The sequence below is a fragment of the Lobosporangium transversale genome (assembly GCF_002105155.1).
Source record: "Lobosporangium transversale strain NRRL 3116 chromosome Unknown BCR41scaffold_45, whole genome shotgun sequence".
In the NCBI taxonomy this organism is placed as follows: Eukaryota; Fungi; Mortierellomycota; class Mortierellomycetes; order Mortierellales; family Mortierellaceae; genus Lobosporangium; species Lobosporangium transversale.
The window spans coordinates 95,254-123,079 of NW_019029023.1; the positions used below are offsets into that span (position 1 = coordinate 95,254).

Genomic DNA, 27,826 nt, shown 5'->3' on the forward strand with positions numbered 1-27,826 from the left:
AGAGAGAGAGCAACGACTGTGTGTTGGTGGATGCATGCATGTTGCACAGTGATGGCGATAGTAATGATAATGTACACCAGATGATTAATAAAAATTAATATAAAATATAAAAATACAAGCAGTTTGAATATCATGAAATGGAATGACTCTGTGATTTGTCAAAGTATCAAGTGCTGTGGAGGTGTCGGTCCTTCCAAGCATTTGTTGCATGCATGCATGCGTTCCTCGAATGGTGGGGGGGAAAACAGTTTTTTTTCCTGCCAACTCTTTTTCTCACATTCATTTTAATCTTACTTCAATCATTGAAACCATTGTACCTTTATCCTCTTACCCTATTTCGTCTCTTGTCAGTTTTCTCTTTCATTCTTTCTTTTTTCTCTCTTGTTTTTTGTTATTCTTTAAATACTCTTTTCAACTGCCTACCCTGCCTGTCTGTTGTGGAAGACTCATTCTCTATATTCTCTTCATTCTCCACATCCTCTCATTCCATCTCTATTGTTCCTCATTCTCTCAATCGCCTTCACAGAAGATGTTAAAGGAAACAATGAAAAAAGACCGAGCACACTGCAATTGAAATAGGAAACTGATAACACCAAATTCATATAATCTGCATTCACCTCACCTTATCCCATCCTCGTTTTTTTTCTTCTTGCCCAAAACTGAGCATTTTCCTTTTCTCCACATCGGCAACTGCAGCTGCGTTTTTTTTTTTTTTTTTTTTTTACATTTTTCCTTCAAAATGCCTTTTACAGAGATCCCAATTGAATGCTTAAAGATCGTGCTAATGTATCTGGACCTGCCAGACCAACACAGCGTTCTCTTGACCTGTCGTGCCCTCTTCAAGAAAACCGTCCCTACCCTCTACCGATCACCATTCCGAGCCATCATGACTTTTGATGACTGGAAATCTCTCGGTGCTCCTTCTTCTTCCCCTCATCTTCCACATCCTTTCAGGAACGATTCAAATACCTCCACCAACCGTGACAACAACATAAGCAATACTAAGCTATCAGGGAATATGATTATCAATAACACTAATGCCAATGTCAATCAAAGGAAAACAGGAGGGACTGTAGATGATCCTGGATGTGGCAATGGTACTTGTACAATTGATAATGGTAATGTCCAAAGCACGGGTCGGCTCAACAGCACTTCCTCCTCATCCGTTTCTTCGTCCTCCACAGGTAGTACAGCCGCCTCTTCCGCTTCCGTCAGCGCCACTACATCAAAGACAACAATCTCGACCGCAGCGGCAGTAGCAGCATTATCGTCAGCAACCAAGGCCGTCTTACATGTAACAAGCGCCCTACAGGGCCGTCATCTTGCTACATCTCAAGCTCAGCAACAACAAGAAAAAAATACCCGACAACAAAAACAACAAAAGCCTAAACGTCCTTCCTCTTTACAACGCCGCTCTTATTCAGATTATCACAAAAACATTAGCAACGATAGTACCACTCATACGAGTAACGGTAAAAATAGCAGTAGCAAAGTTGCATCTGTCAGCCAAGTCAATCTCCGCGCGCGTGGCAACAGTAGTGGCAGTAGTCATGCCAGCTTCAGCTACAGCTCTGGCTACAATAATGGTCACGACAGCAGCAGTAGTAATAACAATATCAGCAATGGAAAGGGAGATTATCATCAGCATTACTATCCAAACAATCATCACACAATTCACACATTTCTTAATAATAACACCAAAATCGCAAATGCGGCCCCTGCAGCATTCACTCAGTCCTATGCAGCACCAATTTCTCCGGAATTGCAACAACTCCGACTCTGTAAGATGACTCGTTTGTTACAGCTGTTGATTGCCTGCACATCCGTTCAGGCGCGTCTCCCTGCATTGCGATACCCGGGCTATGGTCAGCAATGGATCCGTCCACCCTGCAAAATTGATTATTTAAAGTATTTTTCAGATTATCAAGGGGCAGGAGAAATGATGATACAGTGCTTCCACTTATTGTTTGCAGATCTGATCCCCGCTCAATCAGATGACAGCGATTACGACAGCAGTAACGGCGGTGGCAATAATAATCGCGGCGGTCACGACGAAGAGGAGCGAAAGAATCAAGGGGGTTATGGCAGTAGCAATAGCAGCAGCAGCAGCAGCAGCTCAAAACACACACGAAATCAAGAGGCCTACATGGTTCTGTTTCAAATCCTGAGAGAATTCATGTCACATAACGCAGAGCAGATCCAGACACTATCGGTATCAGCCGTGTATACAATCGAGCACGCGACTGCATTGGTTCCACAACTGGCATCGGTCACACGACTTGAGATCACAGACCTAGAAAAAACGAGTCAGGACGTGCGAGTGGACTTGGTCGTGGATTTTATTAAATCACATCGGATGCTGTTTGGACCTATCCTAAAGGACATTGTGCTGGTTGAGAAACACGCCCTTGGATCAATTGTACCAGGGACATTGTCGGCATCGACATTCATGGCCATACCATCATTATCCTCCACCTCCTCCTCACCAGCATTGGCCTCTACTTTTGCTTCCATAGCAACTACTATATCCGCACCATCCTCACCTTCGTCCCCAATCTCACCTGCCTCCTCCTTGGGATCTGTTTTTACGGCGTACTCTGCAGCTGTACGCATCCCCACTTCTGTCAACAGTAATTTAGGTCAAAATAACAATACCCTCGCTATTATTGATGCGTTCAAAGGTCTGGAAAAGATTGATGCTACAGGATGGGCCAATTGCATACTTTACCTCGATCACATCCTTCCAGCCCCTATTACTACTGGCTCTCCTCCCAATCGTTCTATCCTTGCTGCTGCTGCACCAGGCGCTCCCATGGTAACGACGGGGGCTGTGACTACTGCTTCAACATCCACAGCTACCTCCTTGAAACGCTTGTGGCTCTCCTACTACTTCCCAGCATCCGAATCTGTTGATTCCAAGGTCGCGCGTCTAGGAGATATCCTCACTCGGTGCCGATCTCTCACAGAAGTTCGACTTCCTATCCGACGAGGAGATGTCTTTGCATGGGCAACCCAAGAGAAGAAGACAGCCCTGATCTGTGCACCAATCTTGAAATCCTCCACCGCCAAACATCTGCCACCCATGAAACGGATCCATATTCAGGGCCCAAGTTTAGAATTGATGGATTGTTTACATGATGCCAGCTTTGCCTTTCAGGACACATTAGAAGATTTAGAGGCAAGTTCAAGGTTACGGATTTGGCAACCAACGACATTAGAATGGGACTGGACAATGAAACGATTAAGGCGCTTGAAGTTAGAGGGCGAGATCTGTTTATATTTCTGTTTGGAGAGCTTGGTAAGATGCCCAGCCTTGGAAGAGCTGGAGCTAGTGTTAACACCAAAGACTGGTTCTAGAGCTGTCGCCCGTCAGGATGTTAGAGGTTCTACTGGGTATCTTCAGCAACATCGTCAACAACAGTACCAGCACCAGCACCAGCACCAGCACCAGCACCGGTATCTCGTCTGGCCTGGTACTAACAGTCATCATGGTGGTGATAGAGCGGAAGGAGAAGTAGAAGGAGGAGGAGCAGGCCATTTTTGGGCTCAACAGGACCCTGGGAAAAATCTGTTGCTCTTCATTCGGTCACGTGAGATGTATAGGATCTCTTCATTACCACATTTGAAATCTTTGGCCTTGGTGGGACCCTTCCAGGTACCGGATCTTGCTCTAAGACATATTGCAAACAAATGTAAACGGTTACAGGACTTGACATTGGATCAGACGGTGGGAATTACGATCGGGGGTTTACTGTTGGCAGTAGAGGACATGCGTCGTCTAGAGAACTTGGATCTGAGTCTTGATGTAGTGGATTTGAAGTTGGTCACGGTGGCGGCACGTCAGAAACTACATCACTTGAAGTCCATATCTTTGACTAGTCTTCGACACGAAGAATAAATCAATGAAAGCATACAGCAACACCAAACCGTAGAAACTATATATATCATTGTCTTTATTTATTTATTTTATTTCATTTTTCTATAAAAAAATATTTTTGATGTCATGGCAGAGCGATAGGTTGCCCCTTCTCAGCCAACCAGAATATAGCCCATCGGAACTGCCCATTCGCCAGCTTACGGCTCACGATCAGGACACTTGGAAGTAGACAGACCATGAAGGGGATCGCCAACACAGCTAACACAAGAATGAAGATGAACGATGCCAATGCAAACATCATCTTGAAGATAATGAAATAAAGCACAGTGTTGACAGTGTGCTTATTGGCCAGAGTTGCTCTGAAATGCTCTGCTCCTTTGTGCCACAGATTTCTTGATCGTCGTGGTCGGCTACGATTTGGACCTCCTGTTGCTGCTACCCCTATGACTGCTGGGTTACTCCACGTAGAAGTATTTGATGGTGTTACCGTTCGAGAAGAGGAAGATGAAGAAGGAGATGCTGTGGACGGTACAGAAACGAACACTTTGACCAGCTTGAATGGGTATTTCTCTCGAACATGCCAGGAAACCAAGGCTCTCGAGATGATGATATCAATGCGGGCTAGCGCTCTCCAAGAAGTTACGGCTGCAATCACGAAGAGATATCCGATCGGCGGTACGATCACAGAGATACCTGCAACGATTAATGTCACAAGCGTCCAAACAAAACAGAAGAGAGTCCAGGGCAAGAGACCGATCAACAGGAAGAAGAACCCCACCCATGCTTTACCATCCCCTACAACACCCCAGTGCGACTCTGGCCCTTCGTCAGCGTCATGGTATACATTATCATTATATCTTGAACGAGGCGCTTGAGCGCCATGAGGTTGGTGATGGGGTTGGTCCTGATCTGTTCCCAATAACCTGTCTACGTCACGGGAATGCAGCTCGTCGTCTTCTCGACCTTGGGATATCTCGTTTTGCAATTGAGATTGATGTCGGCCTTGTGGTGGTGAAATGGATCCATATCGTGGCCCATTATTGGATTGCTCTCCACTAGATGGTCCTCTAGCTCTACCAGAGCTACTACTGCTCCCACTAGCTACCCCAGTACTACCATTGGCATCACTACCTGATTGGTAATGGCTTGCAGGAGTTGAGTCTAGAGGAATCCTGGTCTTGATATCTAAACCGCGTTGTCCAGGAGGCCCACGAAGATGATCATAATTGTCATGGAAATTCTGAGGTCGGCCATAGCCCTGAAGATTGGGGGATCTATCCTTGGTATTCACAATAGTTGCCTCGTATGAAGGAGGAAGGTCATCATCGTGCTGAATACTGTGACTAGTCGCAGTTTTTTTCCCTGCAGAAACTGTCGTTGTTGTTCTCGAAGCTGTTGCCTCGGCAGAGCCATCTGAAGGACCAGGTTGTGAGGCCATTGGAGCAGTAGTAGCGATAGTATGAAGGGATGGAGCCGTAGGCTGTACAACTGGTGAGACTGGCGAAGCAGGGATAGCAATAAGGATGTTCTCAGAAGCAGCAGCAACAGGAGCAGCAGAATTAAGGTTGATGCCAGAAGTAGTAGCAGTAGTAGTGGTAGTGTCACCTGCAGTTGAGTCTAAGTTACTAGCTCTCCAGACTGAGGAGTTGGATTGGACGTTTAGCCAAGGTTGACCGTTATCAAAAGGGTCATTAGGATCAAACGAAGACATGGGTGAACGAATGTGTGCGTGAATGAAGTTTTTAAAATGATCTTGTGCACAGCTTCTTTAAAGTCTTGGCATTTTCAGCATACGCCGCCCTTAACTGTAACATGGTGAAGCCCAATTCATAGTAAAAGAGAGTAGTAAAGATAGCCTGGGAAGTGTCACATCATGGCTTTTCTTTTTCTTTTTCTTTTTCTTTTTCTTTTTTCTTTTTCTTTTATTATTCGCGATTGCATTATCAATGAATCAATCCAGATGCATTTTTCCAGAAAGTAGAGGATCATCTTCACTCATCCTGCGGTCTTCCAACGATCGTTTGACCCATGCTTTAGCAGACCCAAGAGCCGCCTGTGACTTCTGTTGTAGATACGCTGACTTGGAGGTTATCGAAGACGACGCTGGTTGTGTAGTTGTTGGTGTTGGTGTATCTATATTTGCTGTTGTATTCTCAAATGGACGGCCCAACGGATATAGATCAACCTCTCTCCTTGGGGAAGCACGGGCGCCTATACCTACATTAGAGGTGGAAGCACTGGATATTGACCTAGTTAGACCAGGCCGTGGAGAGCTCTCATGTCTCCTATACAAATTATATTGCCGAGACCCTAGATCGTTTTCCTGTTCCTGTAGCTCCTGTATAACAGCTGCTTCGTGCGAAGGAGCAGTGGACAATGGGAGAGGACCTCTCCCACTTGATACACTACCCTTGCGTCGATTCCCCAACAACGTGCCTACACTGTCTAACGAGAATTTTGGTGATGTTCCTTTGATCGAGTTATTGTCGCTACCTCCACCGCTATTGGATCCTTTGCTTCCTTGATCTTCGTCATTATTACGACTCGTAATCTTTTTCAACAGCGAATCCTTCTTTGACTTTAGATTCAATAGACTATCACCACTGCTCCTGCGACCATGATCTCTTCCTCGATCTTTACTATCCTTGCCACTCTCACCTGTATTCCGCTTGGACGAAACTTGTTCTGTATTCTCATTACTGCTATTGTTGTTACTATCAGCATTACTCTGAGGACTCTCATCGCCCTTGCTCTGGCCCTTCTTGCTCTTTTTGTCAGCAGTGAGCATATTGGCATGGTTTCCTTGAATCTGGGAGATAGAGCTGCTAGAAACTGTGCTACCCCCCGACCTACTACTGTTTTTTTCAAGGATACCTGCAATTCCAACAAGAGATGACGAAACGTTCAAATCATTTTTAGGTGAATCCTCCTCTGCATCCTTCCCTTTATCCTCATCGGTATGGGGCGACGCTGTGCTCCATCTCATCATGTTTGTAGATTTGGGAAGTGTTTCCTGACCTGGTCGTGAAGAGCTGTCTGGCGAATCTCTTTTGCTGCTGGACTCTGCTAAACTTTGTAGAGATTGATACAGTACATCATTTACTGCAGATGAAACAGTTCCATTATTCGTGTCACTATCCGCGTCATCGTTGCTCACTGTCGATTCCAGATTGGCAAGAAGTCGCAACGAGCTTGTTGATGATTTCTTGGATGGCCCATTGGAGGGAGAGGATACTGATAGCCGTGATCCCTGTGCCTCTGCAACATCATTTAGAGCAGATAACTTTGGGATGGCGGATTGCAGCTTGGATCCACTAGACGTTGTACTACTAGAAGACTGAGGTGTGGTTGATGGAGATGTTCGTATAGCAGTAGCAATTGATGTAGCAACTGTTGGTTTGGTGTTCAGTTTGGATGGATCTGCCACAGGATCCTGTGACTTTGACGAAAAATGTGCCTGTGAAAACCGCTTAAACTTTGATGCAAATGATGATGTGGAGATGGTACTGGCATTGCTACTGCTGGTATTGTGCTGCTGATGGATGTACATAGTGGGTAGCGGTGTGGAGGTGATGGGGACGGTTTCTAGATCCATATCTGATTCTGTGCCAGTCGAGCTCCAAGATGGTTTTCTCTCAGATATGAGCGACTGAGGACCTGGAGGAGCCTGTTCTGAGTCAAAGGAACTCTCACTGCCTCGTCGTTTGCTTCGTATCGGCGTACTCGAAGCGCTCTCCCCCGGCTTCTCTGCCTTCCTTATTTTTTCAGTTGTACTTGAATCCGCATCACTATCGTCCGCGACCTCTGTAGAAACTTCCTCATCCCCCTCAAAAATACCTCCGGTCCCGTGCGAGTCAAAGAATGGGTAATCATCCATGTTAGGCAGTACGATCGCCTCCACCATCGCCTCACGGATTTTTGTCTCAATGGCGCTTAGTACCATGTTAAGCTTTATAGCCTTGTCAGCTACAATTGGTTCTATCACAATCTCTAGCTCGGGCGGCTCCTGAAACCCGATCCAGAACCGGTTAGTTGGCGGCGCCTTGATCTTGAGCGTCATCATTCCCGATATAGCCTTGACAAGTACTGCCAGGACCACGGTCACTTTGACAGGCTTCAATGTCGCTAGTCCCAGTCCAACATCCACCTCAATCTCAACCCTTATGCCTCCACGGTACGCTAGATGGAATTCAGCACTTAGTTCGCCAGTCATAGAGAGTTCGTGAAGCTTTGTCCTTGTGATGTAAGGAATGCTATGACCAATATCGAATGACCGCACCTTGATTTCTCCTAAAAATGACGGTCGTTTTAGTTTTCGAGTCTTGCGTGTAATCTTTTGGATAAATATCTCTCGGATTCTCTTCGTCTTGTATACACCCAAAAAGATCCGACCAAGGAACGAATTGAACCAGCGGGTATGTTCATGATGCTTATCAGAGTGAAGGATGCGGATATGGTTTTGAATAGCCTCAGGATCAAAGTGTGCCTTGTCTCGGATCTTTTGTTTTGTACCAGGCTTCCTCAACTTGGACGCATACAGGAGAGCAAGGAACCTAATCCAGATTTCATCCAATCCATTCATTTTGGGAGTGAGGAATGCCACGTTGCCACATTAATTTTCTTTTTTTAGACCTAAAAATCAACTGACTTGTAACTTTAGAACTTTAGAGTAAAAAAAAAATAACAAGAGAATACATACCAGTCCTCTTTGACAACTGGAGTATGGACAAAGATATAAAATTCATCTTGATCATTGTCCATAGCGATAGCAGAGGTTGGTGCATCAATTTTGCGCTTGATTTGGATAGGGTGCTCCTTGTTAAAACATTCATTATCTGGCAAGTTCTTTGGAAAGATCCGGACCTCATACAGTGTCATGGGTACGACAGCTTTGCAGTCACGCTGCTGATCACTTTCGTAGAGGAACAAGGTGTCGTATCGCAGTACAGCATAATACGAATCTTTGGGTCGTGCATTCTTGGGTTGGAACAGCATATTGGTCATGTAATCCGAAATGGACTCCGCAGCAGGTCCCAATCGTGGTACCCGCGTCATCCTGACATAGCCTTCCCTATTTAAATTAGGGTCCGCTTGCATTGGTACGTCTGGTTCTCGACCAGCGATGGCTTTCAAACTAACAGTTGCAGGGGTATCACATTCCAAAGTTGTGCTATCGTCTTGTTCCTCATTTTCATCTGTGTTGCTACTGTCTTCTTCATCGCTATCATCATCTGTATCATGCTTGTCTCTGTCCTGTTGCTTGTGACTATGGCGAGGTATATCCTGGTGACGACTGAGTTGAGATGGAGTTGTGGTAGTAGTATCGGAAGACGATGCAGAAGTTATGGAGGTGGAGGATGAAGATCGGGTTTTGTTGTTGGCTGACTTCCGTAAACGAAGACTAGTGCTTTTAGTTTTTTTTGCAATGGGTAGAATGGTATCAGTGTGGACATTGATTTGGCCGTTCAGAATCTTGGGTGGAGGCAAATCTGTTGGGCGTGGCTGGGTCGGATCAAGTTTTGGTAGTCGAATCCATAAGATAGCAAGCGTGATGGTCACAGTGAGCGGGATCAAGGTCACACCGCCCAAAAGATAGAAGAACAGGTATGGATGCATTCGGGAGGCTACTTTACAAGGAAAATCACTTCTACAGTAGTGAACGTAAGAACAACGGACAAAAAAGACAAAGCGAAGAGAAGGCTAGAAATGGATCACTGAGTTTAGATATTGACGGAGAGGTAAAACAGGAGCTCAACACATTGAGAAGAGGTAAGGATGTTTCCTGTAATGAACGAAATGGAGGTAATGAATAATGAGTTTCACCCACCTAGCAAATAAGCACAGTGGATAACAAGAAGACTGAAAGGAGCAGTAAACGAGAACCCAAAAGGAGGGCTCCCGAAGAAAGATAAAGACAGCTGGTGAGTAAAGTCGAGGGGGATTTTTTTTTTATAAAAAAAAAGTGAAAGGAAGAAGAGAAAGAGCCACGCACATGCCATTATTACTGGCAAGATACAAAAGCAAATGGATCATCATGACGCGCACATGCCTCTCTTTACTGGAGGACAAGCAAAATTGCTTTATCACCATCAGTTAAAGTGCCACACAGTGCTCCTTGTAGCAAGTCTGGACTCCTGAGCCATTTCTAATATGTCACACCCATACAAAAAAAACCTTCAATAAATTGAAATTATTCATATATTGCTGTCATCATTGTGATCATCACAGATATTTTTACAATTCAAGACCATCATCGTCGCAGCATCGCCAGCAAAGCTACCTTTATCATGAAGTTTCAAGAGGAAAAGGCTTGAAATCCAAATGTCTCAGAGTTCATTTGCAAAACTATGAAGTATCAATCCTGGTGGGCCCTCAAAAATGCGAATTACCATCTTCAAAGCTATCAGACTCTCATCTCAAGCCTCTTAACGTTTGAAATGTATTCGAAAGACAAAAGTTGGTGGGTTAGACGTCACCAGTCTAACGAGCAAGTCAAACTGGGTATGTACTGAATGTTGAATTGGTTTGTAAAAGCAATTAACGTAATGAACACTTAGTAACAGATGTTCGTCTGTAAGGGACAGCGGTTGCGATATGGACCATCACCAAGGATTATTAAGCCCCTCAACTTCCTCGCGGTTGGTTAAATAGGTTCAAGTTATGGACAGGAATCAAGGGATATTGGGAAAGTGGCTCCGTTTTTTTGAACTCTCGAAGTATCGGCATCGGAATTCAGGGATTTCACATGATTTGATCCTGAAGATGTGTATAACTAAAGCAAAACCGGTCTCTTCCTGAAGACAACGGTAAACAAGACCCTTACTATTGGGCCTGTTCCTGACCGCAAGACTGTTCTATTAGCTCGAGCTTCCATCCTTTTCTGTAGCAACTCTTCAAGTCCTGATAAATGAAGGCCTCTTATTCTTTGTAAGTGGATGAGCAGTGACATGTTCTTCTCTTTCTACAGCTTCTGTACTGACCTTATCTTTTTTTTTTTTTTAAGTCAAACACTACCTAGATTCGCTGGAGGCTGGCACATTGGATCTTTTTGATATTTTTTGGAGACTCCGGATTCATAACACAAGACTTGTTCTCGAGGCGGTCCCACGCGTTTGATGATAAAATGCGAGAGTAGGGACTAAATATTGCTCTGCTAGTTAACAGCGCGCCATGCCATAAAGACTGTGAATGTATTGGCCTAGCCAACATTATCATCATGCATCTTCCATCAAACACCACATCGCTTACGCAGCCAATGGATGCTAGTTTCATCGATGTTTCAAAGTTCACTACAATCGATTAATACTCAAGACTACACGCTACGTTGAACGAGACGAGGATATTCCCAATGGGTTACTCTAACCACTTCTCCCCAAAGCTTGGTGCATGGTTACATCTGACTGTAATCGCAATAGCTTCTTCAAGGTCTCTGTTCTTCCGGACGATTACAAGCGGAGGCTACTAAGTCTTGGTGTCGAAGCAAGAAAAGATCACATTGACCACCTCAAGAGAGAACTCATACCCAAGTAAGGATGTAACAGCGAGCTCATCTGCAAGCAAAATGATTTCGCAATTCTTATCCTGTCGAGCTTCGTGGCCGTGCCGTTGCGAGAACAATTCCTCAAGAAGCCTTTTCGTTGTCGATAACAAGTCCCGGATCATGAAAGTGGCGAGGAGGGTGTAGACACTATGAAGTTTAATCGAAAGGATGATAACCTTAATTATTTTCAAGGAGCTTTTTGAAAGCTTCCTAGACACCATTGAGGGTCCAGGCAATATTCATGATCCTGAGCTCACAACCAGCTGAAACAATGCATTGACTGAATATCTCAATAAATTCAATTTACAAAGGTTCATGTATTCTTGATTAGCTTTACATTGTGATAAATGTCTGTTTTAGTATGTGGCTTATGTTTATAGTTGCTTCTAAAAAAAAAAAAAAAAAAAAAAAAAAAAAAGGCCATGGTGAATGAACAGTTTTGTGCTCATTCTTGCATTCTAAGAGGTGCAACTGTTGTTGTTTCATTCTTTTACCCTTCATTCTTCCTAGTTGCTAATACTAGCCAGCAAGCTGAAAAACATATCCTTCTCCCTCGCTCAACTAGACACTTACACTCTCAGGCAGCCACCTAGCCATGTTTGGCCTCCCTCAGAAGAAGGCACGCAAAGAGGCACCAAAGGCTACAGCTCCTCGTCTCTTTGTCCCATTCCGTGCCATTGGTTATGTCACCAATGAAGTCCCTTTCAATATTCAGGCCAGGGGCCAGGCCTACTTTTTGACCACCTGTGTCGGCACTACTTTTCATATCTATGACGTTGCGAAGATGAATTTGCTTTTTGTTGGTATGACATTGTATTCTTTCATTCTTTCATTCTTCTTTTTATTTTCCTTGTTTTGGTTTACCTGGATCAGGATGTCTGATTACGGGGGTTAATATTGCTAGAGTTTCATTGTAATCAAAAGATAATACCGGCTGTTCCCTTTGATTATAGACTAACTTTACGCATATCATTCGCATAAAAGGCGCACACACCTCTACACCGATCACAGCATTAGCAACATTAGGTGATCTCGTTTTTGCAGCATGTGGATCAGATGTCGTCACGTACAGGAGAGCTAAAGAAGTAGGGCGATTCTCATGTGGAACAGACCCAAGACTTTCGATAGCATCGCTTGAGATCTTTGGTCAACACATTATCTCGATCTGCAGCGATAATACTGTCAAGTTGAATGATCATACCACAGGAGGTAAATGACAATGCTGTCGGAAAAACTAACTTGGAAGGAAGCAAAGGCTAGAGCTGTGGATATGATTACTCATTAAGAATTACACCCTCATTTGTGACCTTTGATAGAGTTATACACTACTATCGATTTTGACCCCTCTTTCACCGTTACAACACTCATCCATCCCAGTACATATCTCAATAAAGTGCTCATTGGGAGCAACCAAGGAACAATGCAGCTCTGGAATATCCGCACAAGCACTATGATCTATGCATTCAAGGGATTCAACTCGCCTATCACCTGTTTCACTCAAACCCCTGTAGTAGATGTGATCGCAATTGGTCTCTTGGATGGCTCCATTGTCATCCACAACATCAGAACAGACATTACTATGATGACTCTGAGGCAGGAAGCAAAAGTCACTGCAATATCCTTCCGAACAGGTACAAAGCCCACGCTTTTGCTATTAATTGTCCTAGCAGTGTCTTAAAAAAAAAAAAAAAAAGCGCAGATCCTAACCGTAATTACACTTCTCTGACTGTATATTACTGAACGGAATAGATGATCAGCATGTGATGGCTTCTGCAAACATGTATGGAGATATCGCACTTTGGGATCTGGATCGTCAAAAGGTGTTACATGTGATGAAAGGTGCACACGATGGAACCATCCCTTCAATCCAGTTTTTGAATGGACAACCAATCTTAATGACTTCTGGGGCAGACAATTCCGTTAAGCAATGGATCTTTGATAGTTTGGATGGCCTTCCCCGCTTGTTAAAGTCTAGAAGTGGGCATCATGCACCACCTACCAATATTAAATATTATGGCGAAGATGGACATTTTATCTTATCTGCTGGTCGTGATCGTTCACTCAGAGCATTCTCCACTCTCCGCGACTCACAATCGGTTGAGTTATCGCAGGGATCTCTGAGCAAAAAGTCAAAGCTACTGAATCTTAAGATTGATGAACTGAAGCTCCCCCTAATCACAACTGTTGCAGCAACCTCAACCAAAGAAAAGGAATGGGACAACATCTTGACAGCACATTGGAACGAGCCCGGAGTACGTACATGGAATTACCAGCGCAAGACTTTGGGTGCACATATCATGACTCCAAAAGATGGATCTTCTACTAAAACAGTAACAGTCAGCAAATGCGGAAATTTTGGCTTTGTTGGCTCAGCTTTGGGTGGAATTGATATGTTTAATATGCAATCAGGGATCTTCCGACGGTCTTTTGATGAGGATGGTCATAAGAAAGCGATCACAGGGCTTCAGTCAGACCGTCTGAGCAAAACATTAATTTCAGGGTCTCTGGATGGGTTCCTCAAGCTCTGGGACATTAAGACAGGCAAATGTGAACATACTATGGAGATGCCCTCACCCATTACACATTTGCTTTTGTACAGTGAGAATAATCACCTGGCCGTTATCTGCGACGATTTATGCATACGCATTGTGGATGTTGAAAACCGCCGTGTTGTTCGTGAATTCTGGGGTCACTCAAATCGCATTACAGATATGGTAAGTTTTTTTTTTTATCTCTTCAATATTGTTTTTCACCATGCAGGTGTCCTTTTATTTTATAATAACTAACCATTACTTTATAAAATGGCGCTTGTTAATTATAGACATTCAGCCCTGATGGTCACTGGCTTGTTTCCTCCTCTTTGGATACCACTATCCGCACATGGGATTTACCAACTGGACATATGGTTGATATTTTCAAATGCGAAAGCATCGCCACCAGCCTTAGCTTCTCGCCCACTGGTGATTATTTGGCAACGGCACATGTTGACAATGTTGGTATCTTCCTGTGGGCCAATCGCATGCAATTTACAACTGTATCATTGAGAAGTATCACTGAAGATGATGTGATTCGAGTGGCTCTGCCAACATCCTCTACCCTGGAAGATGAAAACGAAGAAGGTAAAGGCAGACACATCAATAGTAGTATATATCTATTTCCTTGCACACACGCCTATTTCTTTTTACGAAAAACATTATTAACCATGATACCCTCATTAATTGTGAAATATTACATAATAGCTGAGAATATCTTCACAACCAATGAAGAAGTACTCGCGTTGGAACCAGGCATTGAATCTGCCGAACAGTTGACAGAGCAGATGATCACGCTGTCGCTCCTCCCTAAATCCAAATGGCAAACATTATTGAATCTAGATGTGATCAAAGCCAGAAATAAGCCCAAGGAGGCACCCAAGGCACCTGAGAAGGCACCCTTCTTCTTGAGCACACTTCCAGGAGTTGAACCCAAGTTTGTTGCAACTAAAAAGGATGAGGAGCGTACGGATGCTGCGGACACCAAAATGATCCGTATGAATATGCTACAGCCAGAGACTGTCTTTATGACGCTTCTGAAACGAGGCCACAAATCAGGACAAGATTACTCGGACTTTTTTGATCATATCAAATCACTGAATCCTTCTGCTGTGGATTTTGAGCTCAGGTCCATGTCATTGGACAACGATTTGGCAGAACCGAGATATTTTTTGGAGGCAATCGAATATCTCTTGAAGATGAAACGGGACTTTGAGTTGGCAGAAGTATATTTGAACGTTTTCTTGAAGATCCATGGCGATGTTTTGGTTGCAAATCCGGAAGCAGGACTGGATGATAAAGAGGAGGACGAAGATGAAGATGAAGATGATATGGATGATGAAGACGAGGATAGTGAGATGGAAAATGATTCAGATAGTGATGACGAGAATCGTATTCGGAAGCGTAGTAACAAGAAACTTAAGATCAAGGTCAATGCTACCAAGGCTGGTCCGATGAGTGTCAGCTTGCGGCTAAGGCGGGTGATAACAGAGCATCAACGTGAATGGAAGCGGCTTGAAGAACTCTTTCAAAGTACACTTTGCCTGATCGAGTTTATGAGAACGAAGGCATAAAAACACACATCCGTCGGCAGAAATTTGTTGGGTTTTAGAGCAACCTCTGCAATTTAGGCATTTTCGAATGTTTTCTTTTTCTTTTTTCTCACTGTTCTCCTCAACTTCATTAATAAAGAACTCAATAGCATTTTGCATCTTAAAGTTAGACTGCCTTTTGAGAAGCATCCTTTTTTCAGGAAAAAAAAAAAAAGGTGAAAGTGCTGATGCTTTTAGGATATGTTCGTGACAATGGAATGTGGAGTAATTTTTGGTTACGCACAGACGTTTGACTGTGATGGTCGAGATTACACAAAAATTTATCAGACGGCTACAGAATGGGCCAACAGATAAACACTCCGTAGCGAAGGGAAAGATCAAGGAGCCGACGAAAAAAAAAAAAAAAAAAAAAAAAAAAAAAAACGGGAGATAGTTCAACCCGAATACGAAGCTCCAGGGGTTATAACAAATTGACATAATGCCTTCATAAAAGCTCGTTTGAAATAAATAACGAAGAGAAAGACTGTCAAGAGTTCTTCTCTCTATCCTGCTTTACTTCTTTTTTTTTTTTTTTTTTTCCTCACTCTAGTCTCTTCATACATTTTACAAATTTCATTATGCCTGGTGAGTATTGAATATGCTATACCTTTTTGAAATACTTACTCTCACGCTGCATCATTTCAATTTTTTTTCCTTTTGCTCAATATCTGGCCCTAACCTTCTGCCATGCCAACTATGTCAGCCCTTCCTCTTGTTGCTGCCGCTGTGCCCGTGGCTATGTATGTGAGCGCCAAGCTTTCGCTTCCCCAGGATGTTAAAATGATCAAGAGCGCAGTGGGGGCGCGGCGAGAATTTGACACCTTCGAGAAGCAAGGGAAAATCAACTTGAGCTATCGCTTTGAAGAGAGCTATCGCAAGTATCCCAATCGCGAAGCCTTGGTGTTTGAAGGCAAATCCTACTCATTTCGTGATGTCCATCTTGGTGAGTAACAAATATTGCTCTAGGATGCTTTTTTTTTTTTTTTTTTTTTTTTTTTTTTACATGGAGGTGTCTTTTCAGATGTTTAAAGATGGTATTATACGAAAGTGGGCATTCGATCACTAGTATCATACAAGGTTACATTTCACACAGCCTGCATATCACTTAACGAACTGCTGTTAGAACATAACTAACATGACATCACTCCTCTTTTAAATCTATTCGTGTACGCCAAACATCCACAGCTTCTAACAAAGTTGGCAACTGGTTGCTATCCAAAGGCGTAAAGCGTGGGGACATTGTATCACTTATGATGTACAACAGACCCGAATTCCTCTTTTGCTGGCTCGGTATCAACAAGATCGGTGCATGTGGTGCGTTCATCAACACCAATCTTTCGGGCAAGCCTCTCACTCACTCACTCCATACTGCCACGTCTTCAATGCTCATCTTGGATACAGAATTGACAGAGCCTGTGGCTGGCTCGCTAGACGAGATTCTAGGAATGGGCTACACGATCTATACCTATGGTGGGCTGGGGCACGTCGATTTCGCAATGCCAATCGACCTTGATTCGGTCTCCGATGCAGATACATACAAACATCTTCCTCATAAGACGATGGCCGATGAAACTGCAATGCTCATTTATACTTCTGGGACTACGGGCTTACCCAAGGCTGGACGGTTCTCACATGGCCGCGCTGATAGTAAGGATCAACTAATTATCGTCTGATACAATTGAACTAAACATGATAAAAATCATTGCTCTCCTGAATGTAGTAGCTAATTGAAATCATCCCTCCTGTTGCTCTTACTAGTAGCGGCATCATTCTTTGCAAGATTCTACAATTTTACCGACAAGGATCGTATTTACATTTGTATGCCCTTGTATCATAGTGCTGCAGCAGTTCTAGGAGTGTGCACCTCCTGGTTGGTCGGTGGAACTATAATTCTGACCCGAAAATTTTCAGCGACTGGCTTCTGGGATGACTGCCGTGCCAACAATGTTACTGTAATCCAGTATATTGGAGAGATTTGTAGATACTTAGTAAATTTGCCCGAATCTCCATTAGACAAAGTGCACTCAATCCGGCTGGCGCACGGTAACGGTATGCGCCCGGATGTTTGGAGTCGGTTTAGGGAACGCTACGCTATCCCCGTGATTGGTGAGTGGTATGCTTCAACCGAGGGCACAGGATCAATGAACAACTACAATACTGGGCCTACTGGAGCAGGCGCGATTGGATTTTATGGTCCTCTTGCTAGGCTACTTAATCGTGGCTTAAAGATTGTCAAGTTCGACATCGAGACAGAGGAATTAATTCGGGACAAGAATGGCCATTGTATTGAATGCCAACCTGGTGAGCCCGGAGAATTATTATGCGTAATAGATACAAGCGATCCTGGCAAGAATTTCAGCGGTTATCATAATAACAAGGAGGCAACTAGCAAGAAGATTGTCAAAGATGTTTTTAAATCTGGTATGTCAATCAACAGATATTTGATTTAAATTTTGTTGTGTTCCTACCTCGATACTGACATCTACCTTGTTGTTTCTAATGACAGGGGATATCTACTTCCGCACAGGTGATATCCTGAGCCGCGATAATGACGGCTACTATTATTTTGGTGATCGCGTGGGCGACACGTTCCGCTGGAAATCTGAGAATGTCTCGACGGCTGAGGTGTCTGAAGTACTTTCAGCGTACCCAGATTGCCTCGAAGCCAACGTCTATGGCGTCCATGTCCCTGGTCACGATGGTCGCGCCGGCATGGCTGCGATTGTCGCCAAGGAGACGATGGACTGGGACAAGTTTGCAGAACATGCATTGAAAAACTTGCCACGGTACTCTGTTCCTCTTTTCATCCGAAGGAGATCTCAGATGGAGATCACAGGAACATTTAAGCAGCGCAAAGTGGAGTTGGTCAAAGAGGGTATCAACCCCAGCATAGTCAAGGACGAGATGTTGTGGCTGGATGGTCACCACTACAGGCCTTTCAGGAATGAAGAGTATCAGCGTATAGTCGCTGGTAAGGCCAAGCTGTGAATGGATTATAATGTAGCATGATAATGAATAAATAGATGTCCTTGAACGAAAAATATGCCTTGGTGTCCTTAGCACTGAAGTTAGTCCAAGCGCAACTTCAATACCTCTGATATGGCAGAAATATATGCAAATTCTGTTTTTCCGAACGATACACAGTGAATTAACTAGTATGTATTTTAATTTTTCAAAATATATGATGTTCAGGTGACATTACACTTATTTTTTTCCTTAACTGCAAATTCGAACGAAGTGGCTGGACAATTTCATGCATACGTGGGAAGAAATAAGTGCAATGTCACCTGAACATGTATATTTGTAAAGTTTAGTTTTTCCGATAGCAAATCGTTCGGATAATCAAAAGTCGACTGTACACAATGACAAAAAAAAAGGAGTGTCCATTCTTGAGGCTCTTCTTTCCACAGGTCAGATGAAAAAAATAGAGCATGTTTCTGACACGGACCCAAAGGCTCGCTCGATGTCCTGATGAACAGACAACGAAAATTAGGATAACCTTTCCCTACGCTTCATTGGATTGTAAATCCGCCGTCTTGTTAAGTATCATCCATTGTAGACGTAGCGGTATAGAGCGGCGTAAGTGCCGTACGAAAAGGAAAGTATGAAACAAAACAAAAGTGGTGTTTCTGGTAAGCTAGAGTATTCAACTCGAGCATCAAGTAAGAATGTCTGGCCAGGTTAACTGTCTGCTGTTCACTCGGAGAACAGCTCAGGATTGGATTGGTGTACTGCGTCATTGCGACGGTGGCGGTTGACAGGTTCAGTCAAAACCACTAACCATGGTCTTTTCCAATAAGAGCTCCTTGTCGGAGATGCCGATACGAGCCTTGGGAACTCGGTTACATTCCTACTGGCATAAGGTACAGAGTATTTCGTCCTCATCAACTAGCTTGAAAAGCTTCGAGTGGATATGGCTTAACTCTGTTTCTTCACCTGGAGAAGAGTACAGTTACAAATCAGTGCCGTAATTACTGACTAGGAGATTGAGATGACAAGGATTGAAGGCTGATGAAGGATACAGCATGTATTTATGGGTCCCCTGGGACGGACGTTAAAAAGCGACATAGTGCGAAAAGTAATGCTCCTCCTTGTTATGTGGGTTTTGTAGTTCAAATTAAATGATATATCATTATGGAGTGTCCATTTGTCTGTCTATTACACAACAAGCTGGGACCTATTGAACAGATATGCTTTATTGCTGCTGTTTTACAAATGTCTGTCGTTACGCAAGTGCATGTGTGTCGCCAAGGTCTAGTCTTTGAGTCAAGACGCTTACAGAGATCAAGTCATGTGAGTAGACATGAGCCCCTGCATCCACAATCGATTGCCACATGTCTCTATCCTTTTCACTCGATACCACGGCTACGATTTCATCTCGTGGACCGATGGACTCGTCTTCGCTTTTGTCAACGCTTTCGTTATCCTCACCATCATCTCTTCCAATAATGCCTTCACCTTGATTCACTTTCCGACGGGTTTTCAGTCTTTTCTCATGGTCTCCATCCTTGCTAAAACTGTCTTTATCATTCGAGACTTTTACAAGCCGGTCCTTTAATACCCCAAGGCCTGTGTGTAAAAGAGGTGATGCCTTTCCACCCCCAGCCTCTACCACGGCTTTTAGGCCAGGCATGTCCTTGTTCAATGAGGGAGAAATATAAAACACACAGTTCTCGAAAACACGCTTCTCGCGAGCTCGTTCCACAGACTTGTAGAGATCCATATTAAGCTTTTGTTCCGTTTTCGTGTCCTTAATACGAAAATCGTTCTCGTCTTCGTAGATTACAATGTTTGGGAGAATAATAGGGAAACCATCAGATAACGCGTGTCAAAAAATATTCGGTACCGGCATGTAGCAGAAATAGACTTACCTAAAACAGTATTAGCATCGACACAGGCCTGGAGCCAGTCCTCATGCACTATGATTTTGCCATGAAGAAGCGCAATCAAAAACTTTCCTGTTCGCGAAATACCGGTAGCAATCAGGTGGGTACACTTTTCAGCAGATGTTGCTGGCAGAATACCAAGTGCTTTCAGTGCCTTGACCTGTGCCGCACTCTGCTCCTTTACGCCCGTTGATATGTATCGCACACGCCTCGATTTCCCTGATGTAATGACGTTTTCAGGCACGGTTGACTCCCCCGTAGCTCCATCCTTCTCTGCTTTGGTTCCTCGTTTTGTTTTTTTGGGCTGAGACTTTGACTCTGTCATGGTTGTCTCATTATCATGCGGCTCTTCATCATCTGTGGCGCCAGGAGTGCTTCTTTCTCCCACGCTACCTATACTAATCCTACTCCGCTTAGAGGGGGCTGTTGCGTTCCGAGTAGCTGATAGTGGGGCACTTGTTTCATCCATATTCATATCTTCATCTTCACCATCCTTCGGTTCTTGAGAGCTTGCACGCTTTTTCTTCCTCTTCATAGCCTTCTTCGCATCTTTAAGCTCTTCCTGAAACTCATTCATATCAGGCACAATCTTTTGCAGCGCTTTGTTAGCCTGTACAGCCGCGCCACGCTTCCGTGATATAGTCCGGACACTGCCAGACGAAGAGTCTTCAATAGGAGTCACTCGCGACGAATTCTTGTCTCTTTCCTCCGAAATATCCCCATACGGTTGCCGGGTTGTTGGTGACGAAGGAGCACTTGATGTTGGTGTTGATATTTCAGATTCAATCAGCCTGTCTTTCAAGGTCGACTTGTTAAACACTGGCTTCGAGGACAAAGTTGAGGAATCTGACTGCACATTCTTATCATTAGGGAGATAAGAACTGGCATGTCCGCCTTCAATCTGCCGCTGGGAATATGTTGAGTCCTGATTTTCAGCCCAAAAGGTTTTCTCTGCAAGTAAAGATGGAATCTGCTCTCCCGCTTCCATTACCCCTATTGGACTTGATGTGTCCTCTTCATAAAACTTAAGCCACTCATCCACTGTTTCTTGTAGGATGTTAGCACCAAATATGGATGGCAATTGATTAAAAGGAGGAAATTGCGTGTATCGCGGTTTGCTTTCACTTTGCAGAGACCAAACTTGGAAGCAGTCCTCCAGCCACAAGTGATTAACCACCTTGACATTCCATTCCTGGCCCCGCTCATACTTTTCGCCAGAGGAGCTATCAACATAAACGAGTTTTTGTTTAACATATTGTATTGTCATCCATATACGTTCACCAACCTAGACCGAAAGCAAAAAAAAAAAAAAAAAAAAAAAGAATATCTTTTCCTTTTAAACCTACTTTCCGCAAATAATGTGTGTCGTCGGCTCCGGCGCGTTTTGGCTGGCCAAAGTAGGCTTGTAAGTAGCTCCAACAGCAATAATCATCCGCTTCAGGTATTCACGAACGTTGCCAGTGTATTGCGTGACAGTCATAATAAAAGATGACATCCCTGGAATGGGCTCAGGAGGTATAGGATAGTGGAGCAGAGAAGCTTTTGGCGAAGATAGCTCACCAGTCTGTAAGATATGAAAAAGCCAATCGGCAGATCCAACAATCTTACCGTCTCTAGATGCCTTTTAGGAAGAAAAAATTATAGATTTGCCTCAAGGACGAGAATAAACGCCATGAAACATAAAGGCGACGATATAAAGAAAGGAAAGCTACCTGAATATATGTATTTCCTGCCCGGAATCGACAAATAACGACATCCACTGTCTCGCTTGAGTATTCATTAACGAGAGTACCTCCAGCATCTATGATCTTCTGATTAATATAGGTTTTTCGTTCCGGCAAAATGTTAAGATCATCCACTAAATGAAATCTGAATCTTCTTAAAAACTTTGAATGAAATTTGCTAGGAGACATGAGGAATAAAGTCACTGCCTTAATGGTATTTGAATATAGCTGTGGAGCTTTGCCTGAAACCATTTCTGGTGGGGCAACAAAGCTTTGATCCAGCATGGGAGGATTAGGGAATCTGTATATAGTCTGTAGTTTTTTTTTTTTTTTTTTTTTTTTTAATAAAAAAGATTATACGTGTTAGAGGGTTACTCTATATTTGCTAGATTCGCTCAAGAATCAAATATATTTGAAGTCCATACATACCTCCGGTAAGCGTCTTTTCAAGTTGCAGCTCTGTTGAAACCAGTGTGGTAGAACAATCTTTATGTCCCACTCTGGATGCTCCATCGCCTGCTCATACTTCTCCTGGAAGATTACAAAGAAAATTCTAGTTAGCCTTTAAACCACTTCAATTATAGAGCCCTGAATAATAGTGAAAGGTAACCATACCCCTTCTGGAGCAACAGCGATCATATGAGTTACGTCTGCAGAGAGATAGTTAGTGAAAGCTCCGCCGTAATCCTCGACAGCACTCCCTATTATTTCTCGATCGTATGGTGGCAACTATAACATTAAAGGCCGGCGAAATAAAATGTATGTGCTGCTTAGACCAGTCACTATGAACATACATCACCGATTTTAAAGAAAGTAACATGAATAACATACTCCTGTAGCCGTCAGAATAACGCCGGAAAAAATCATTGATGGGTCTGCTGAAAAATGTTTAGGGCTAAAAAATAAAATAATTAATGTAAGTTGTAAGCTGGATATGAGGAAATATCTTCAACAGGATGGTATCCAAGAATGACTGTGTATCAGCTCTTACTTTAGCTGCTTGTTACAATTCACTGAACGCGTAATCCAAGCGGGCTATTCCAACATAAACATCAATATGCATGTTAAAATGGGGCTATAGGAGTTTTGAGACATTCAATGATTTATTTAGATATTATGAATCCAACCCACCGTGACAACATGAATGCCTCTGGCGGTCGCATGGTTATGGTCCGGAAAGTCAAGATCCTCTGTTATAATGTGGGTAGGCCTTGTATTGTAGTTTAAATCCTCATGGGTCTCTCTCGCAAATGTGGAGCGAGTTTCCTGGGCTCCGTGTTCACATAATATTTTCTTGAACTGAATTAAATTGGCGGCGCGAATGGTCAAATTAGTCGATAAACAAATAAACAGATTCGAGCAGCATCCAAGTAGTACTAAAGTGCCCACCTGAGTAGACTTTGTCCTGCCGAGGAAAGGATTAAGGTAAAAGACGACATCCTGAAAGAGAAGATCTAATACTGGACCACTGTATGGAGGACTGTCTTGTTCAGATGGGGGAGAAAATGCAGCTTGGGTATGATTTCCCTCGCTGTAAGAAGCAATTAACTCTGTACCCTGGCCAGGTTCTTCCACAGCCTCCAAATGGGACATTTTTTTTTTTTTTTTTTTTTTTTTTTATAAAGAAAGAAAATGAATCAATGAACTTAATAAATGAATGAGAGAAAAGTGAAAGAGAATGGTTTTAATAATTCGGCGACTCAACCCTTAGGGATCAAAGTTGGTGGCGTTCTAATACACTCGTGTGTGACTGTGTCAGGACAACAGCTTCAATTCTATCTTGTCCTCGCTCTTTAACTTGAAAAGACCACACGCAGCTACTTTATTAATTTTTAAATGCTATAATTACGGTGCTATGCTACATTAGCATTGTGGGTCTATTAAGTAGAAAAAAATGGAACCAACAGTTCTAAGGGGCCGTGGCCGTCATTATGGGTGTGTCATTAATAATCATCGAATCGCAGTTCTCGTTTGAAAAGAGCTTGCGACCATTTCGGGGTCGGAGTGGTCGTGGCTCGTGCAGGGTTATCTTGGCTGGAACCGTAGCAGCAGTCGTTGTTGCTGCTGCTGTTGGCTTGGTTACATTATTAGCATTTGGGTTGGGTGTCGTTGGAGGTGCCACTCCTGCAATGGCTGGGCCAAATTTCTTTTTACGTATCCCCTTGTTGGACGAGCGTAAGGTGTGGTGTTGAAGCTGGAGTTCCAGCTGCAGTTGTTGGTAGTGATGTTGGAGTTGTTCTTGCAATGCCTGCTTCTGTTTCTCAAGTTCCTCTGGTGTAAGAGGTAGTTGTTGTTCCTTCTGTTCATCTGACGTCTTTTCGGATGGCCCATCCGACTCAACAAAACTCATGCAAAGGCCATCGAATCTTTCAAGACCCAAAATGTCTAGCTCATGTTCCAGCTCTTCAATTTCGCGTCTCTTCTTCTCCTCACGTTCCCTTTGCTCCCTCTCACGCTTTTCGTCTTCGTACTCAAACTCCTCTTTCAGGTCAAACCCGCGGACATCATCATTGATTAGATCTGGCACAAGAGCGTCGTCAATCTCTTCTTTCAGGTTGAACCATCGATTAAAGTCCTTATGAGTAGGTTCATACTCAGGAATGGCTTGTTCTCGTTGAAGGCGCTGTCTTGCAAGTAACTTCTCATGAATTCGTCTAACGCCAGCAGCGCGGTCCGTGTGTTCACTTGCACTTTGGAGGAGCCTGGCTTTCAACCGCCAGTCCTCTTCCATATCTACACGTTGTTGGATGGTATAATGATCGCGCTTTTGAAGTTCTTTTGCAGATTGTATAACCGTGGGCGAAAGAAGTGTACTCCGTCTCGCCTCTTTGGCGAGTTCGAGTTCGGAGGCAGACACGACTGGAGAGACTGTTGGGCTATTAGGAAGCGATGTCGTCACAGGCTGCGCTTGACCATCAACACTTTCAGCAAGATGGATCTGCCCATGCTCAGTATAGAGGGTCGCCGCAAGCGGACAGCTTTGGCGATGCTGGAAGGTCACAGTTTTGGATTGCTTCTCTTTGACTGGTTGGCTTTCCTCTGAAGGGTGGACGACTTCCTCTATAGGCGTGAGCTTCGGCTCTACACGGGCAAGGCCACCACGAGCCCGAGTGTTCTCAGAGGTCAACCGCACATCAGGAGTAGGAGCGGGCGAAGCAGTAGTTTTTGGTGATTCAGAACTCTTCCTTTTAGCAGCTTCTGTAAGTCTTTGAACTATCCGCTCTTCTTCCATTAACTGCCACAGTGTCTTGACAGACCTGGCATACTCTTGCGCCTGTCATTATGAATGAAATAAATTAATTAAAACAGGTTAGGAAAAATAAATAAATAAAGAAATATATAAACAAACAATCTTCCCATGACATCTCTTTACCCTGGACTCTAGTGGTACTAAGGTCTCTGTAGAGGCTCCAAACTGTTTTGATAGGTGCTTCTGTTCTGGCATCAACCTATTGACGGGGTGGTTTGAATTCCAGTTTAGATTATGGCGAGCTGGGCCAAATTGGGGACAGCTTGTCAAGTCCATGAGGCCAGCCTTATCAAGTGGCATCTGTGCTGGCAAGGATGTATGAGACCCTTGTTTATTATGAGGGAGCAGGGCGCCCTTTGCGAGCGATGGTGGTTGATAAGAAGAGGGTCGAAGTGGGAACGAGGGAGGAACAAGCGTTGATGTTGTGTCTGAGCTAGAAAGGCGTTGACCTTCCTTCCCAAAACGACCGAAATCATCTGCGTATTCGTCTGGAACATGGGCCTCAAGCAAGGCTGCTGATCGAGCCGATATTGCTAGACAGGTGGTAGTCGCTGCACTCACCATGTCGTGTGTGGGGACCGTTCTGGTTGATGATTCAGTGTTAGACTCTTGTTCTGTCTCTGACTCGATATCAGAGGACGAACCAGCTGCAGGGGGGACGTAAGGGATAAGTGTAGGTTGTGAGGAGTTTCGCTGTGGTGGGTATCCGATGCCAGGGACAAATGGCTTTGGAATGTTATTATTGCCTGCATTCTTCCTGTTCTTGCCACGTCTTCTCCTCAACCACTCTTTTGCGGTCTGAAGTGGTGCCATGTGTTGGAGGGTATAAATGTATAAGACGAATTGGGTGTTGTCGCCGAGTTGCTGACAGAGTGGCGAAGCGAAATATAATTAATGTGGTGATATTATGATAATTAAGAGTATATGAAGTGTCGAGTCAGAATGGTGAAGGATGGAGAGAGGTATAAGAGAAGGTGTATGTAAATGGGAGAAACAGAAAGAGACTGAACGGCACGGTCGATTATTAGGGAAATAGTAAATACAAGAGTTAGTGTGAGCGCGTGCTTTGAAGAGACAGTTGACGACAATGAGGATGGAGAAAGAAGAAAAAAAAAAAAAAAAAAAAAAAAGAGAGAGAGAGAAAAGAGGGGAAAAAGCTTTATTGAACATGCTGCTTATTTATTTATGGTATAGTCCATTTTCTTTTTCTTTTCCCGCGCAGGAATACAAAGCAAATCCAATGTCAATGCTGTCCTCTTTTTTTCTCTCTAGACTGGATCAAAAGAGAAGGGGTCGGGGGTATTTCGGTGATATTTGTGTCATGCCCTGAGTCGGACATGTTCCAGAGACACTTTTTTGTAGGCTCTTTCAAATTATTTCTGCCATGCTTTCTGCAAGCACATACGCTCGCCCCCCTCCTATTGTCTCTCTTCTAGCGGTCGTGCGTTCACATCACATCGTACATAGCACAGAAATAAACAAACCAAAACACATTAAAGGCAATGCAATCAGCATTCTTTATTTTGATTACAATAACTTTTTTTTTTTTTTTTTTTTTTTGTTTTTTTTCGCGCCCTTGTGTAATTGTACAACATGTTTTTGTTTTTGAAATGGTCCATCTTAATCTGTGCGTATGGTTTTCAAAGTGTAACGGTGCAATTGTGATTTCATCAAATTCAAGGGGTCTTCCATTGAAGCAAACAGGGTGAGCAACATTGTCATCGATGTCATGCCATGTTTCTAACCAACTTTCTTCTCATCCTCTTTTCTGCCAGGTGTAAAAAAAGCGTGACCCATTCATGCGATGTGACTCAAACAATAACGAGGCCCGTGGAAGATAGACAAACGCTGTACAACTTTTAAGCCTTCAGGCTTAATCACTCTAAACCATTCATGGTATTCAAGGGAAAAGACTGTGGATGGCAAAAAATTATTCTAAAAAGTAAAAATAAAATAAAATAAAATAAAAAAAAGGTTTCTTGAATAATCCAGCCCGGAAGTGCCTAGTTAGTCCAGGGACATGCTCAAGCTTCTTTGAGCTTTTTTGTTCAAAAAAAATGAGCAAAGAAAAATGCTCTTATTCTCAACGGGTTCTGCATATTTATACACACAGTAAACGATCCAGAGTCGGGATTCACTCTTTGTCAGCTTTGTTCGCTCTGCTATCCCTCGCCACTTTCCAAGCCTAATTCAATTGGTTACAAATACCGGTCGAGGTGAGCACTGCCTGCTGTGTCAAAGTTGATTGGCTATTGAACATTCCACAGTCCCTGGGACAAATCCTAAAAAAAAAAAAAAAAAAAAAAAGATCCGAAACGTCTTTTCCCCCTTGTGTTTGATTATGTATGATTGTGCAACAGTATGAAACGCACATGCAGAAAGACATATCTTCGCCAGAATATGCTTTTTCTTCCATCCATTATTAC

At 43.5% G+C, this 27,826-nt stretch overlaps 7 protein-coding genes across 7 annotated transcripts; 3 read left to right on the plus strand and 4 right to left on the minus strand.

Annotated features, from left to right (window-relative positions):
* The first annotated feature begins 741 nt into the window (after positions 1 to 741).
* Positions 742 to 3,927, plus strand: BCR41DRAFT_360833 (hypothetical protein). The gene has a single exon (XM_022025426.1). It carries the CDS (start codon positions 785 to 787, stop codon positions 3,896 to 3,898), a length of 3,114 nt encoding a protein of 1,037 aa, XP_021877588.1. The 5' UTR covers positions 742 to 784; the 3' UTR covers positions 3,899 to 3,927.
* Positions 3,928 to 3,949: 22 nt separating this feature from the next.
* On the minus strand, positions 3,950 to 5,630 carry BCR41DRAFT_360835 (hypothetical protein). Its single transcript, XM_022025427.1, has one exon. It carries the CDS (start codon positions 5,586 to 5,588, stop codon positions 4,002 to 4,004), a length of 1,587 nt encoding a protein of 528 aa, XP_021877589.1. The 5' UTR covers positions 5,589 to 5,630; the 3' UTR covers positions 3,950 to 4,001.
* Positions 5,631 to 5,804: 174 nt separating this feature from the next.
* BCR41DRAFT_360836 (hypothetical protein) lies at positions 5,805 to 9,092 on the minus strand. Its single transcript, XM_022025428.1, has 2 exons — positions 8,577 to 9,092; positions 5,805 to 8,430 (listed from the first exon to the last, which is right to left on the minus strand). The coding sequence occupies exons 1-2, from the start codon at positions 8,972 to 8,974 to the stop codon at positions 5,829 to 5,831; spliced, it is 3,000 nt and encodes a 999-aa protein (XP_021877590.1). The 5' UTR covers positions 8,975 to 9,092; the 3' UTR covers positions 5,805 to 5,828.
* Positions 9,093 to 11,849: 2,757 nt separating this feature from the next.
* BCR41DRAFT_340730 (Utp21 specific WD40 associated putative domain-domain-containing protein) lies at positions 11,850 to 15,650 on the plus strand. Its single transcript, XM_022022206.1, has 6 exons — positions 11,850 to 12,220; positions 12,402 to 12,626; positions 12,734 to 13,048; positions 13,167 to 14,131; positions 14,239 to 14,536; positions 14,657 to 15,650. The coding sequence occupies exons 1-6, from the start codon at positions 12,013 to 12,015 to the stop codon at positions 15,520 to 15,522; spliced, it is 2,877 nt and encodes a 958-aa protein (XP_021877591.1). The 5' UTR covers positions 11,850 to 12,012; the 3' UTR covers positions 15,523 to 15,650.
* Positions 15,651 to 16,236: 586 nt separating this feature from the next.
* On the plus strand, positions 16,237 to 18,528 carry BCR41DRAFT_340732 (hypothetical protein; the record flags this gene model as incomplete). The annotated part of the gene is made up of 4 exons (XM_022022207.1): positions 16,237 to 16,483; positions 16,726 to 17,187; positions 17,299 to 17,961; positions 18,047 to 18,528. The coding sequence occupies 4 exons, from the start codon at positions 16,237 to 16,239 to the stop codon at positions 18,526 to 18,528; spliced, it is 1,854 nt and encodes a 617-aa protein (XP_021877592.1).
* A 1,188-nt stretch (positions 18,529 to 19,716) lies between these two features.
* BCR41DRAFT_360843 (hypothetical protein) lies at positions 19,717 to 23,763 on the minus strand. Its single transcript, XM_022025429.1, has 10 exons — positions 23,540 to 23,763; positions 23,282 to 23,449; positions 23,142 to 23,185; positions 22,982 to 23,045; positions 22,766 to 22,879; positions 22,580 to 22,681; positions 22,139 to 22,462; positions 21,773 to 22,047; positions 20,412 to 21,649; positions 19,717 to 20,313 (listed from the first exon to the last, which is right to left on the minus strand). The coding sequence occupies exons 1-10, from the start codon at positions 23,741 to 23,743 to the stop codon at positions 19,766 to 19,768; spliced, it is 3,081 nt and encodes a 1,026-aa protein (XP_021877593.1). The 5' UTR covers positions 23,744 to 23,763; the 3' UTR covers positions 19,717 to 19,765.
* Positions 23,764 to 23,956: 193 nt separating this feature from the next.
* BCR41DRAFT_425085 (hypothetical protein) lies at positions 23,957 to 26,493 on the minus strand. Its single transcript, XM_022030530.1, has 2 exons — positions 25,524 to 26,493; positions 23,957 to 25,424 (listed from the first exon to the last, which is right to left on the minus strand). The coding sequence occupies exons 1-2, from the start codon at positions 26,211 to 26,213 to the stop codon at positions 24,060 to 24,062; spliced, it is 2,055 nt and encodes a 684-aa protein (XP_021877594.1). The 5' UTR covers positions 26,214 to 26,493; the 3' UTR covers positions 23,957 to 24,059.
* Between the last annotated feature and the right edge of the window lie 1,333 nt (positions 26,494 to 27,826).

What these genes read in the sequence shown, in the direction of transcription:
- BCR41DRAFT_425085 (XM_022030530.1), bottom strand. Translation starts at nt 26,213, where the DNA reads ATGGCACCACTTCAGACCGCAAAAGAGTGGTTGAGGAGAAGACGTGGC. An exon ending in TAGTACCACTAGAGTCCAGG is followed by an intron (nt 25,425 to 25,523) that starts GTAAAGAGATGT and finishes TCATAATGACAG; the next exon opens with GCGCAAGAGTATGCCAGGTC.
- BCR41DRAFT_360836 (XM_022025428.1), bottom strand. Translation starts at nt 8,974, where the DNA reads ATGCAAGCGGACCCTAATTTAAATAGGGAAGGCTATGTCAGGATGACG. An exon ending in CCAGTTGTCAAAGAGGACTG is followed by an intron (nt 8,431 to 8,576) that starts GTATGTATTCTC and finishes AATCTGGATTAG; the next exon opens with GTTCCTTGCTCTCCTGTATG.
- BCR41DRAFT_360833 (XM_022025426.1), top strand. Translation starts at nt 785, where the DNA reads ATGTATCTGGACCTGCCAGACCAACACAGCGTTCTCTTGACCTGTCGT.
- BCR41DRAFT_360835 (XM_022025427.1), bottom strand. Translation starts at nt 5,588, where the DNA reads ATGTCTTCGTTTGATCCTAATGACCCTTTTGATAACGGTCAACCTTGG.
- BCR41DRAFT_360843 (XM_022025429.1), bottom strand. Translation starts at nt 23,743, where the DNA reads ATGTCCCATTTGGAGGCTGTGGAAGAACCTGGCCAGGGTACAGAGTTA. An exon ending in GAGGCATTCATGTTGTCACG is followed by an intron (nt 23,186 to 23,281) that starts GTGGGTTGGATT and finishes ATGTTGGAATAG; the next exon opens with CCCGCTTGGATTACGCGTTC. An exon ending in ACACACATTATTTGCGGAAA is followed by an intron (nt 21,650 to 21,772) that starts GTAGGTTTAAAA and finishes TTATGTTGATAG; the next exon opens with CTCCTCTGGCGAAAAGTATG.
- BCR41DRAFT_340730 (XM_022022206.1), top strand. Translation starts at nt 12,013, where the DNA reads ATGTTTGGCCTCCCTCAGAAGAAGGCACGCAAAGAGGCACCAAAGGCT. An exon ending in GATGAATTTGCTTTTTGTTG is followed by an intron (nt 12,221 to 12,401) that starts GTATGACATTGT and finishes TTCGCATAAAAG; the next exon opens with GCGCACACACCTCTACACCG. An exon ending in GGAAGATGAAAACGAAGAAG is followed by an intron (nt 14,537 to 14,656) that starts GTAAAGGCAGAC and finishes ATTACATAATAG; the next exon opens with CTGAGAATATCTTCACAACC.